The sequence below is a fragment of the Amblyomma mixtum genome, chromosome 1 (assembly GCF_055824585.1).
Source record: "Amblyomma mixtum isolate Tamu chromosome 1, ASM5582458v1, whole genome shotgun sequence".
NCBI classification, from domain to species: Eukaryota; Metazoa; Arthropoda; class Arachnida; order Ixodida; family Ixodidae; genus Amblyomma; species Amblyomma mixtum.
In genome coordinates this window covers 133010707-133024851 of record NC_143012.1, presented here as the reverse complement: position 1 = coordinate 133024851, position 14145 = coordinate 133010707, and the positions used below count along the sequence as shown (strand labels likewise).

At 45.2% G+C, this 14145-nt stretch overlaps 1 protein-coding gene across 1 annotated transcript in view; it reads left to right on the top strand.

Moving 5' to 3' along the window:
* The window catches only part of LOC149367632 (nitric oxide synthase-interacting protein), a 63719-nt gene extending 59082 nt beyond the window's left edge, over nt 1-4637 (top strand). The window contains exons 7-8 of the mRNA XM_089556468.1: nt 285-393; nt 4508-4637. Coding sequence (XP_089412594.1) covers nt 285-393; nt 4508-4579 — 181 coding nt within the window. The 3' untranslated portion in view covers nt 4580-4637. The remainder of the gene's footprint in view (nt 1-284; nt 394-4507) is intronic.
* Nucleotides 4638-14145: the final 9508 nt, after the last annotated feature.

Here is a 14145-nt window from a genome sequence, read left to right as displayed (position 1 = left end):
CTCATACATCCGACGGATATCTGTGGTTGCTTGTGAGGGGGCGGCAGAAAGTTAGGTGGGCGGATGAGATTAAGAAATTTGCAGAAATACGGTGGCCTCAACTGGCGAAGGGCAGGGTTAATTGGAGAGACATGGAAGAGGCCTTTGCCCTGCAGTGGGTGTAGTCAGGCTGATGATGATGAACAATGTTGAACATTTCCACCTCCGCTGCCTTGGTGTGCAGTAAACATCTGTGGCTCTTTGAGCCACAGCCTTCTCCAAACTGGCATTGCATGTTCTTGCAGGGGCAGTGTGGTGACGATGGAGTGTGTGGAGAAGCTGCTCAAAAAAGACTGGCTGGACCCGACCAATGACAAGCCACTCAAGGAGTCGGACATCATTCCCCTGCAGAGGGTGAGTGGGGTGTAATCATGGGCCAGTGCCACACTGCCTTCTGCCTGGCTTCTTGGCATCTCTCAGCAGTACACTGCCACAGATAGATATGTCTGATGGGTAAATCTTGCTGGCAGCCTCTTTGAATCGGGGTGGTAGCGAGTGCCACCTTGCTTAGTAAATTTAAGTTGTTTTGTTTCATAATTTCTTTCTAAACTTTAATCCTATTCTGGTTCATGCCATTCTGAGCTGTTTTCTTCCTGTGTTCTAAGCCATGGAAAAATGAAACCTTAGTATAGTCCCTTGCTCTCTGAGCTGCAGGACAAGAAGGGCTGCCGGAAGTTGCATGCTACAACTGCAGGAAGGAGGAAGAAAGAACTTTCATTGCCCAGCAAATGCGTTCCCCCCAGTCCCCATCGGCAGTAGGCCGAGGAGGCACCGCTTTAGATGCTGGCCGGGAGGTGTTGTGTCCCTGTGGCCTCTTCAGCCAGTCAGACGAGGCGGAGCTGGAGCTCAGGGTCCGAACTACTATTTTGCGCCCTCCGAGAGGAATCTCGGCATTCCCAGATTATATGGTGTACGGACCCTCTCAGCTCACACTGTGAACACTCGTCTGATCTTATCTCCAGTAACATACGGTCTGCCAGGACTGGGTGTGGGAACAGGTGTGTTTGCAGTCATCTCCACGCGACTGCCTGCACATTATTTAACGACCCATGGCTCTGTCGGCTGTGAGCGCAACGCGAGTTCTCTGCTGCACATTCACAAGCGCACTCGGACGCTGGTCTGCTGTTGAAGGGTCACATCTGGCTTGAAAAAATGTGACGTAACGGCCTCTCTCAAGTTCCTTTGTTCCTTAGCTACGCATGTAAGGGCTGCACTTTTTTTTCCAGATCTGAGGACCAGTTTTCAGGGTGCAGACCATATGTGTGCAACAAAGAAAAAATTAAGTAATGTTAAAGGTCAGGTAGCATGGTTGGGCCGGAGAGGGAATGAGGGAGGTCGGAGACTAGGCTGCGGGAAAAGACAAAGAGAGAAAACTTTATACAATTAAATTTACATTATTTACAAAGTAAGAAGCTCGATGACGAGACGCTCCATGCTGAAACGCCCGATGATGAGACCATATGATGAGACCCCTCGGCCGTACTCGCTGCCGAGTTTTTAAAGTGTTCTCTTTCCCTTGGTTTCCCTAGGTAGGAAGTTCACTGTGGCACCAATCACACACACACTCTCCTGAGGGATCACGCCCCCGTCACGTTTTGGGAGAGGGAGAAAGATGCCATCCACGTTGTGCAGACACTGGAATGTCCCCGAGCGGCGTTCCCGCGCATTTCTTGCGTTCGAACGTACGTTCGCACGCGGTGTAGGGGAGACGCTCGCTCAAAACTTCATCCAGGCAGACGGACGCGGCTTCCTGCGGGTAATCCAGGATTTGACCCAACGTGCCTTTCGGGGCTAGTCGGCGTTCCACTGCAGCCACGCCGTTTTCTTCCACATGACGAAGGCGAAACGTAACAGTAATAACACCAATGAGGGAATGGGCACCATGTATTCTACGTTCAGTTGTCACGCACGGAGTCTTCTAACGCCGAGCTGGTGCTGTGCACGCTCATCCCACAAGCATCATGTCCGCTGTCACGTGTGTTCTGCACTTTCATCCTAAAGCAGAGCAGCTCTTCTTCCAGTTCTAGAAACTTTCCTGTCCGCCGCACTTTTGCTGTGTTCGAGAGAAAACTCCCAGCTGTGTAGCTATTAAGGTGCTTGCCCATCATGCTAGAATTGCAATGCTCGGCGGCAGCATCCGAAAGCCACGACTGCGGTGAACTAACGCAGCACTGAATGAACATAGCGCGGGAACAAAACCAGGACAATGAGACGGGACAAGCGCTCCCCACCAAACACAACTCCCGTGCCTTTGACAGCCACAAAAAGCTGGAGTTGGCGATACTGACTCCGACATGGATAGGACGAGCTCGCTGCAGAGGAAAAAAAACTGGCTGTGGCTTAACTCTGTTATGCCTGGATGTGCGTAGCGAGAGGTATGGTTAATCTTCTTGTTTAGCTTGGTTATCTCTACGGCTACGTCTTTATCGTTTAGCATGTTATGTCTCAGTGTGTAGGTTTTGTTGTTACCTATCGTTAAGTAATGCATTTATTTTAAAAGTCTTCATGTTGTTGTCTCTCAACTGCCTCGAAGACGGCCCGATGGTCGGTGAAGTAGTAATCAGCCGTCTCAGTGGCTGTGTGACACAGTACTTTCAGATGCTGAACTAGACGACGAACCATCCTCATCTGAATCCACTCGCCTGGCTGCTTCGTACTTACGATACTTCTCCTCGGCTCCTCGCTGCCTCCTCTTGGTTTCGTTCAGACGGCGAAGCCTGGCTTCTTTCACTCTGTGCCACTCACTTTCCATATCTGGCGCCCCTTCTATATATACGATGCAACGCTGGCTTCCCCTCTGTTGTTGCAGTGCAGTTTCGCCGGCTCCTCCTCTGACGTCATGCCAGATGGTGTGGCGAGCGGCGCTGCCAGCTGCGGCGGTTGCTAGGGAACGGCTCAGCTCGTGTTGTGGCCACAGTGAAATGGCGAGAATACGGCCAATGTAGCTCTCGCTACACGAGTTGACGATGATGATGATGAGCCGTGGCCTTCGGTGCGATCCGTGGTCGGCGCCTGGAAGCCCATGTGCGTGGCATCCGCGATCACGTGCACCGTTGCTCGCAGCCAGAGCTGATCGCGGAGGCCACGACACACGCATTTAGAAGTCTATTCTCGTATTGGTCATGGCAACTTCTGGTGCGACTTTTGAAGGGATTTTTTTTAAATATTTTCCTTGGGAAAACAGGGTGCGGCCCTTACTCGTGTTTTTTATTGATGCAATTTTTTCATTCCGTTTTCATCCACCGTTTTCAACTTTGTCTTCCTTTGTTCATCTCTGCTGCTGATGTGTCAAGTTTGTTTTTACTAGTATTCCTAAAACCGAGAGCATGTGTTAAAATAGGTAGGTGCAGGTGAAGGTGGCTGCAGACAGGAAGCCAAGCACAAATGTTGTCACAGACAGGCACACGGATAGTTGAGAGGAACCAATGTTTTACCTTTGCCCAACGTTTCGGGACCAGCTCGGTCCCTTCTTCACGGGTGACTAAAGTGTGCCGGCAGCAGCCTTCGCTCTCCCTTTGTTAGCACTCCTGGAGTCCCATTCATGATCCATGTAACTGCGCATTCAATGTGTTGCTGGAGCACATCAGTGCCCCCAAATTACCCCTTTCCCTACTTAACGCACACTTTTGATGCAGTCTTTCTTTTACATCCTGGCATAGTGTTCAAGAATAACCCAGGGTCTCCTTAGTTTTTGTGTTTCACTTGATTATCCAAAGAAAACAAATTATAAATTTTCGTAATCTTTTCATTGAGAGAGTTACAGATGTCAACAACACAAGCACAGTTTCAGCACCTTGCTAATCTGTCTTTTGTATTGCTTGCCGAATGTGATAAAGTTTATTGTTTCTAAATGATTGGGACTTTTTAAACGGGCATATAGTAATTGTGTGCTGCCATTTTTTAACAGGCACGAAACATGTGCATTGGTCACTGACTGCTTGACAGAGTGGTGGCACAGTGAATTGTAGTGCTCTTTGCTGAATGGTGTAATTCTGTTGATTCAATAAAAATTTTGAATATTAATGGTGTGGAGCTTTTCCATCCATGCTAACCTTGAAGTCTGCTCAAAACTAAGCTATATGGTTCTAGAGAACAGAATTAAGTTAGGGTAGAGTCCCCCAGTACTTTTTCTGGTCTTGTAATGGTATGGCAAACTGTCACATAATGTTTAACTTAGCAGCAAAGGGCATCATCATCATCCAGTAGAGCCAGCACTACCACAGACGTTGAGGGAACTCTGGAGTTTGCTGCACTATTCTGCTTTGATTCTTTGTTACGTTCAGGTACGTTCTAGGGCAATGCAGCCCTGCCTGTTTGAGAGAGATTGCCAAATATATCTTAGGGGTGGGCTGACATTATTTCCCTCTCTGGTTCTCGGCAACACGGAAAATGGAGCCACGTGATGAATGGGGCAGATCTTTGGTGCTGGATGGAACTGACAGCTGTGCCTCATCTTCTCCCCTCACAGGGTGGCACTGGCTATTCTGGCACCAACGTCAGTCTCGACGCCAAGAAGAAGAAGCCAGTCATGACCGTGTGAAGCTCAGCAGTCGGCTGCTGAAGCCTCTTTATTAAGATAAACATGCCTTGTGTTGGTATCTGTACCTTGTACTTAAGGGGGGAGCGCCTGGTCTTGAAAAAAAAATTTCATTAATGAAGTCACAGTAAACAAATCTTCAGGGAACATGTACGTTTGTGTGCAGATTCTAAATATGTCATTTAATTTCACGTGAAACAATTCCTCGAGCACTTAGGTAATTTTTATGGATGTATTTTGTGAAGAACTTTGGAACAAATTTCTTGCGGGAAACTTGCTGAAATGTATGCCGTTGGGTTCTGTCGACACCAAGGAATGCAATAAGGGTAAAATTGTCTTCCTGGCTATCATAGAACTTAAGTTATAGGGTTTTCAAGTTGTCATTTCAGAAATGAGAAGAAAAGTGTGTATTCCTGTTTCTGAAGTGGCAGCTTCAGTGCCCTATAACTCAAGTTCTGTGATAGCCAGGATGATAATTTTACCCTTATTGCATTCCTTGCTGTCAAGAGAACCCAATGGCATACATTTCAGAGAGTTTCCTGCACCAAATGTTCTTGAAAACTGTTTGCAAAATACTTGCATGAAGAGTGCATAAGTGCTCAAGGAATTGTTTTACATGAAATTAATTGACATATCTAGAATCAGTGCACATAAATACATGTGCCCTGAAATTTTCATAACTATGACTAGATTAATAAAATTTTCTTTTCAAGACCAGGATCCCCCCTTAATTAATTTTCACTTATTTTGCCCCTCGGACCCAAAGGCATTATAGAGGGGAGTGGTAAAAAAAAGAAGATACACATCACAGACATAGAAAACTACATGCACTGTTCAAAATATGCCACATTGAAAAGAACCTGAATACACACCGTAAGCTAAAGCAGCGCGAAAAGGTTGACTATCATTAATATTCACAAGTTAATTCGATTGTTCGCTGACGATTCCATTCTATACCGAGGAGTTACAAATTAGGAAGATCATAGTGACCTGGACAGTGCTTTGAACAACGCTTTCGAATGGCACGACCAATGGGGCATGATTCTGAATGCTGATAACCCGAAAAACCATACGTCATAGCTACACATATAAATTAGGCTCTCTCCCTCTTCAACAAGTATCCAACTGCAAATACCTACGAGTGACCATAAGTAGCAATCTATCGTGGAAATTGCACATAAGCAATATCTGCTCTGCTGCATTTCGAAAATTGTGTTGCTTAAGACATAAACTAAAAAATGCTCCTTCTAACATTAACCTACTTTGTTCTTCTTCAATAACTAGACCTAAACTCGAATATGCATGCATAGTGTGGGACCCATATGCTAAATCTAGCGTAAAAAAATCTAGAAAGAATACAGAGAAGAGCAGTCAGGTTTATTTTCAATAAATATGCAAGGACTGACTCGCCAACCACTTTAATGGAAATCAATAAAATTGAACTACTTGAACATCGGAGAAGAAAGCTTAGGTTAGAATTTATTTCTCTCTTATTACATGACAAACTTGGTTTGGATCCCTCATCATACTTAACGCCGGTACCAACCATACAAACTTGTTGACACCATCCCAGTTCTCTAACCCCTATGTTCGCTGGAACAAACACAAGTTTTCATTCTTTCCACACACAATAACAGATTGGAATCAGCTAGTTAAGCCATTTTCCCATGAGTTTTAACCAATTTTTGCTACATTTGTGTTGTTCTTTTTTGAAGTGTTGCGTTTTTTTTCTGTGGCTTGATTGACTTGTTTGCCCACCGTGCTTGGGCTTAGTGTCCGCAGTATTTTGTAAATAAATAAATAAAATAAAAGTTCTCTGAGAAGGTGGTTCCATTCCCATGCCGTACAGAGTACAGTGTAAAAGCATGTGTTCTTGATCTATCAATGCCCACTTCACAAGGGTGGTCGATATGGTTTGATGAAAATGCTGCGATGGAAAATTTTTCTGCGCAGTGATAAAGGTGGAATGTTGAGTCTGGATTTTATGTTAGTTATGCTAACTGTGCCGTCATATTTTGATGGAATAAAATGAACAGAATTATTCTGAACAATTTCAAGTGGACAGATTATTTTCTCATGATAGGGATGCCGAACCAGCGTTGCGTATTCCAGTTTCGACCAAATTAGTGTCTTGTAAAGTCATCATCATCATCCCCCTGACCACGCCCAGTGCAGGGCAAAGGCCTCTTCCATAATGAGGATGAGGCCTTGGAAAAGTTACATCGTAAATAACTTAACATGTGGTTAGCGTTGTTCCGTATGTTTTGAATGTGAAGCGATCATGTTAAGTCAGCGATGGTACGTACTCCAAGATATTTGCATGATTTTACTGATTCGAGGGGGAAGTTGAGTACTCAAGTGAAGGGAAGTTTGTCTATTATTATCCTTGTGGCCCACATAATTTGTTCGGACCTTGCCCCTCCGGTTCCCTGTGGTTGGCTTCCCCGTGATGCACCCTCCCTAGCGTAGTTGCCTTGACCAACAAGGGAGGGAGCCGGTGTCAGAGCGACGCGAGCGCCATGGCTGGCATCATTTGCGGCGATAATTGCGCTCTCACGTTAGCAGAAAGCATGCGGAGGAACAATGACCGTCTCATGAGTTCGAATTTGGGAGCAAGTCCCGAACAAACAAAGACGCATTATAACAAGCTTGATAATATCGTGTGAATTACGCTGAAAAACCGCTCTTTCTTTCAACTGCCGCCCGTTTTTACAGTTTCATGTTTTTACTAAGCACGGATGAGAGCACTGTAATAGCGGCGCATTCGGCCGCACGGAGCACGCTGTCACATATTTTTTAAACTCCACGGGCTTTCATTTTTCCTGAATAAAAACAGCTACACTAAGTCTCTCTTGTTGGAAAGTGCCTGGGTTGGACGATATTTGTAGAAGTACAAAACTTTCCTTTTGGCGTCTGAACGTTTCAAGCTATATTTAAAAAGTTTATTTATTTATCTCGACTATTTATTAAAATAGCACGAGCAACAACACCCACGCAACACCTTAACACCTAGCACGGCACGGCCAGGAGAGGTGTATGTCGTGCATCGGTGTGGAGCAAAAGGGCAAAAGATGGACCACTGCTGGGCCTACTGCTCACCGCGCCGCTACGCCGCTGTAGGTTGACGTTGAAGAGCTCCTCCAAACGGCCCTTTTCAGGGCCACTTCATTGCTTCCTGGTAGATTGCGGGCATCCATTCTCGCGGTCGTGTTCCCTCTCTTTGTCGAAATCGGCGCCAGACATCAGAACCCGCGCTAGGCCTGGTTGCAGGGTTCACCGAGTGCAGTGTGGCTTTAGAGAAGTTATGACTTGCGCTTCGCCAAGCTACATCATTCACCCAGTGCAGTGTACCTTTGCTTCTTTAGCGACTTCTCTCCCGCTTTGTCGAAATCGGCTTTAAAGCTCACGCTACGCCTTGTTGAATGGGTTAACCGAATGCAGCGCCTAGCTTTATTTCTTTGTGTTCTAACCTCTATACAGTGCACCTTTGTTCGCTCCTTACTTTTGTTATTTTCAGTCGTTTCCTGAATCCGTCCAAAGAGCCGGGCTTGCCGGATGAATGTTCGCTGTGAATGGAAGCACGAGGCGATCACACTGCGTACAGCATGACCTTGTTCCCTCGTGTTTTTTTAAAATAAAAACATCAGATGTGGAAGGTCATGATCGCGTCCAAGGATTGCTTCGACAGCTGGGGCAAAACCACGAGGACTGCGCACGCCATGTTGTCGCTGCTTAGTGAAGATGCTACAAAACGGGGGTCGTCCTTACTAAAGGCCCTTCTCGGGGCCACCTCAGTGTTTCCTGGCAGACCACGCGCTTCCCGCCCCGTGCACACGTTCCTCTCATTTCCAATCATTTGTAAGATGCATATCAATGAATTAATATATCTGTCAATGCACTTTATTTACCAGAAAAATCTGGCTGGCCACCCTGGGCTAAAAGCTGTGCACCCAGCTTGACAAGGCCCAGGGGACCATTAGATGACAGTAGTGAACGTAAAAAAGAAACAAGTTGCTACTTTAAAAGAACATGGAAAGTACACCAAACAACATAAGAGATACACATTACAATCGCATTACAGTAAGGAAAAAGAAACACTTTGACAGCAGATATACAGTATCAGTTTACTGTATAATACATACAAAAATTAAGACATTCAGCACTATGGCACGAAATATAAGAACAACACATAAGGTAAAATAGAGAATGCAAGTTACAATGGTACAGATAGATTAGCTGTTTACATATGCATAAAATGGGTCCTCAGCTCCTTGGGCCGAAAATCGGCTGTGTGCTTATAGGTCCTTCAAATCCTGCGGAGAAGGCTTGAATTTGGAACTGCTGATATCAAAGAAGATTTCAAAGAACTTCAATTTCGGCTAGATGGTGCACAGTACTTGAGAAAACAAACAATAGCGCCTACAATGACAAACACAGCAGAAGAACAATGCAGGACAAGCGCTATCCTGCACTATACGGTGTGGAACTTTGTGACTGTGAAAAATGAACCTTCACGTGAGTGCAATATGAGTCTTTAGGCTGCCTACAAAACGTTATTCACAAAAAGAAAAAAAATATTAGTGAATGAATATTTTTGTGTGCGAAGCTTGTATATTATTCTGTATTTGTTTATTTACGTTACCCCTAAGGGCCAGTGGCATTACAGAGAGGGAATGGTAAATATACAAAAACTGAGAGAAAGATACAGTTGATTACATGAATGTTAAACAGCGCCAGAATATACAATGTTAGCTAGTGCTACGCGGAATTGCTTATAATTTTCAGTGCCAGCAACTTCTGCGGGAAGGTGGTTCCAGTCACATGAGCATCGCGGCAGGAATGACTGCGAGAAGCATTTCGTGTTGCACGACACAATTCCGACTTTGTGATCATGATCAATGCGGCGGGATACAGAAATTGGCTGAAGGAGGAGGTGATCACGAAGAGCGGGATGAGGGTACAGCTTGTGGAAGAGGGTGATAGGAAACACTTTTCTACGCGATGTCAGTGATGGGAGGCAGATATTAGACTTCATAGTAGTTATACTCGCTGTGCACGCACAGAGTTGTTTTGCACCAGCTCAAGATCATTAAGTTGTCATGAGCAGGGTGCAATACAGGTGTTGCATACGCGAGTTTGGATCGTAATAGTGTTTGATAAAGCAACAGTTTCAAATTAGAAGGAACGTTAAAGAAGTTGCGACGTAAGTAGCAAATCATGCGATTAGCATTTTAAATTCTCGGTGTGAAGAGACAAATTAAGACAAGAAGTAATGTGGACGCCAAGGCATTTATATGACGAGACTGATTACAATGAAATTTTATCGAAGTAGTAGTGAGGTGGGGCGGAGGTTATTCTAGATACACGCATGACTTTGCATTTGTTAATATTTAGCTGCATTAACCATTATTTGCACCAGTTCCCTATTGTGTTGAGGTTTGACTGAAATCGTGTAATGTTGTTAGCGTTGGTTATTTCTCTAAAAATGACGCAATCATCAGTGAATAGGTGAATATGAGAGTTCACAAGAGAGGGGGATCATTATTGTAAATTAGAAACAGTAGGAGTCCAAGAACTGAACTGAACCTTGTTTAACTCCGGAAGACGCCTCTGTAAAACTGGTGTTATAACCGTTAGCAAAAACAAATTGTGAGCAATTAAGTAAGCATTCAAACCATTTCAGTAAGTTAGTCAATATTCAGTTTTAGTTTGTGAGGCAAAAGTTTGTGACATACAATGTCGAAAGCCTTTGAAAAATCTAGAAATGTACAGTCAGCTTGTGATGCTAGGTCTAGAATACGATGCAAGGCATGTGTAAACTATATGAACTGTGTTTCGCAAGAGTAAGGTTTTCGAAGACTATGTTGCGCTGACGTAAAAGAGTTCAATTGAAGGAAGTTAACAAGGTTGCTGAATATTACATATTTGAGCATTTTGGAACAAGTATTGGTAAGGGATATGGGACGATAATTAATAGGGGTTGCTTTCCTGCCGGATTTGTAGGCTGTAACCATATTTACGCTCTTACAGTCAGTAGGCAGTAGGCAGCGTTGACTGGTCAAGTGATTGCAGAGAAAAAGTCTGGCTAGTATAATGGGCGAATATGCTGCATTGCTTTTCAAGAACTTTGGATTAACGCAGTCATAACCCGGAGCAGAATGAACAATGAGTTCATCAATACGCTTATTGACACCAGTAGTATCAGCAGTTATAGGCGTCATGAAACCATAGTTGTGGGCATATGTACATCAGATATGGCTGTAAAGTTGTCAGTGAATGCGTAGTTAGGAATCGTGGCGCAAATGTCGGAAGGAATGGGGTCGCCTGATGGGTCAGATAAAGCAAATCTATCGTCAGTGGAAGGATTAATGACACGCCAGAATTTTTCACATTGGTGGTTACATGTGAGTGGAAGTGCTTTAAGCGCTTTTGAGCGCCTGAACATACGTGTTGGAAGCCGTCGAATACGAAGTCCATCGCTCACTAGTTGCCGAGAACTTTCTGATGCGGTAGAGGCTTTCTTTTTGTTAGACAAACGCTTAATGTGATTATTATACCAGGGAGCGTTTGAGTGGGTGGTAACAGTGCATTGAGGAGTGTATTGTTCCAGGAGCTGGGTGACTATAACTGTGAACATGCTCCAGTTGGTTTGAACACTGCGGAGATCAAAGCTATTGGAAAGCATCAGTAAAAGAAAATAGTTCAATATTTATCGCCTGAAAATTTGCTCTGTTGTAGTCTGGTATTTTTTTGTTAGTGTTCGGAGGGGCTAGATTAATGTCAAAGTGCATTAGCAAGTGTTAGCTGATGCCCGGCAGGTATGTAATAGGTGAGACCATGTCAGATCGATTTGTCAGGATTAAATCTAGCGTATTCGCAGTGTTGGCTGTTATTCTAGTTGCTTGTGTGCATAACTGCACTAACGAGAATACTGAGCACACATCTAAAAATTCGTGACTTTTAGGCGAGAACGGGGACATTAAAGGAGCTCAGCAAGGCTTTTTCCATATGCTTTAGATGATTTCTTCATGCCTCGCAGATACCAAATCAAAAAGAATTATTGGAATCGGTGCACTAGAACGGGAGTTATTAAGGAATGAATTTTCAAAATACAAGCAAACGAAAAATTGCCCTCAACTCAAATTTTCCCTGTCTTTGCTTTACTGTTTCACTCACCCAATGACGACACACGGCGGGACCAATCGAAACAGCGTACACAAGCACATCACCACAACGTCTCGGAAGATAGCTTCTCATGGTTTCCTGGTCGCTGTTACACGTTTTAGCTGACGCTGACGGCGTCGTTTCCATGGTTACAAGCACATGGGGCGCTCGACTCGTGTCAACAAACAGCAGCAACACAGAAGTTGGGGAACGCTGGAGAATGGCCTTCCCCGATTTGTCAGAGTTGGAGCGTGAAATACTGCGACGGAGCGAAGAAGCCGAAAGCTCCACTCTAGTACAGGCATGCTGTCGTTGCTCGAATCCAGAAAGCATCCTTTCAGGTAGCATGGCTGTTTTTGTATTTTCTTGTGTGAACGTGAAGTAAGCCGAGCCTGCTGGCCGGCCAGCCTGGACGCCGGCATCAGCTAAAGGGTGTTCTTAACGTAATTAGTAAAGCCTGGGATAGGAAAATGAGAAATATATCATTTTTCTGGGTCACTGGCCCTGCTGGTAAAAGTGACAACTGTGGCACGAGCGAATTTGTTGCGAGAACCACCTCGCAGCTGCCGCTGGCCCGACGGGATCCGGCTCGACTGGCGCCCGCTCGCTGCGCTGCTGAATGCGTAGCGGAAATTTACCACACTATTATTGTATTGTGAGATGACGCTGTCAACAGTAAAGCGACGTGAAGAGTAGGCCTTTTATTATAGCGCAGGTGACTTCCGAAGCGCCGGCCCCTGCGACTTCGATGCGAAAGAGGCTGTAGGCCTAGCGACGACCACGGCAGACAGGCAGCAGCAGAGCTCGTTGCCCGGAGCGCCCGCGAGCGGTGCCGTTGCCGAAAGCTCGCAAAATAAGCAGGCATGCTTTGTCGCTGCTCGAGTATAGCTGGCAGTCTTTGTGATAACAAGGTGATCTTGTCTTTTCTGGCAATATTTGTATACCAAGCCAAGCAGCGCTCATTCACTGCAGCACGGCGGCGAAGTGCGACACCGGTTGTGGGCGGAGCTTGGGTAGAGCGGCTCAGCAGTGCTTGCCACTCTATGTGTCCCTGCTTCTGTGGTGCGACAGTTCGGAAGCGGCGACCGGAGTGGCACGCCGGACGTGTTGCCGGACATGTGTCTCCTGCTTAAGCGCTCATCGGTAAGAAGGCGGAAAAGAAAACGAGCGGAAATGCATCAGAAGCAAGCTCAGCATATGTGTAGAGGGTACCAATACACCCAGGAGGTCGCGAACTTCTTTGATGCAAAGTAATAGCCAGCGCCTCTGCTGGGGCTTTTTTTTCTAACAAGCTTTGAAATGCTTTTGCGTAAGAAAAGATGCTAGTTTTTCTCAATTTAATATAAAAGGACACAACACAACAGAACATGCTTTTGCTAACAAACACAATCAGCTTGTTATTAGTTGTTCATCCAATCATAATCGCCCGCCAGCTGAAGTCATATCCGCTGCAAAAGACCACCGCTGTGTGTTGACACCGTCAGTGCAATGATTTTGGTTCTCAAGCAAATTAAAATATTAAATATAGAAATATGCATGGTATGACCATTGGTAATAGTGTCGCCATAACTCAACAATTACAACAAGGAAGCAAAACAATGCACTCAGATTATGTTGCAGGGCCCCTTTAAATGGATGCCAGCGGTACGCTCTCCCATTCAACCCTGGCTGAGCGGCTCCTGCCAAATATATTTTGTGGCTGCTTCTAAATGCATGTCGGCGGTACACTCTCCCGTTCACGCCTGGCTGAGCGGCTCCTGGCAAATATATTTTGTGGCTGCTTAAATGCATGCCGGCGGCAACTGGCAAAGGACAAGGTTAAATAGAGAGACATGGGAGAAGCCTTTGTCGTGCAATGACCGTAGTTAGGCTAATGATGATGAGATTGAAGTTCAGAACCATACATCTCAGTGTGTACTCTCATCACCCAGATCAGCTCGCATCGGTCATAGGTTATCCGCGTCAAGTTTCAAGTCCACATGCTCATACCACTCTCTTTACCAATTAGTTTTTTTTTATGAGCAGCCATAAACTGCCTGTCAACATTTGCAACCAGTGTGAATGCATGCACCATATAAACCCACCCCTTATATACACCCCATCAGGGGGGTGTGATGTAGAGGTACTGTAGCAATTATTATCAATAGTCAGTAATTTGACAAATTCCATTCTTGCTGTGTGTCACATGAAATGTTTTCACATGGTGTTGTGATTTGTGTTTTCTTATGCCCCTCCTGCTTGGGCCAACGCTGGCCTGCAGTATTTTGAAATAAATAAATAAATAAATGAGAAGAAGCGAGAGATGCAAGTGGTTGCCGACCCTGATGCAAGTCAGACAATGATTGGCAAACCTTTTCTTGAGCCAACCTTGCCCTGGAAAGGCAGTAATTGACAAACGATATGGC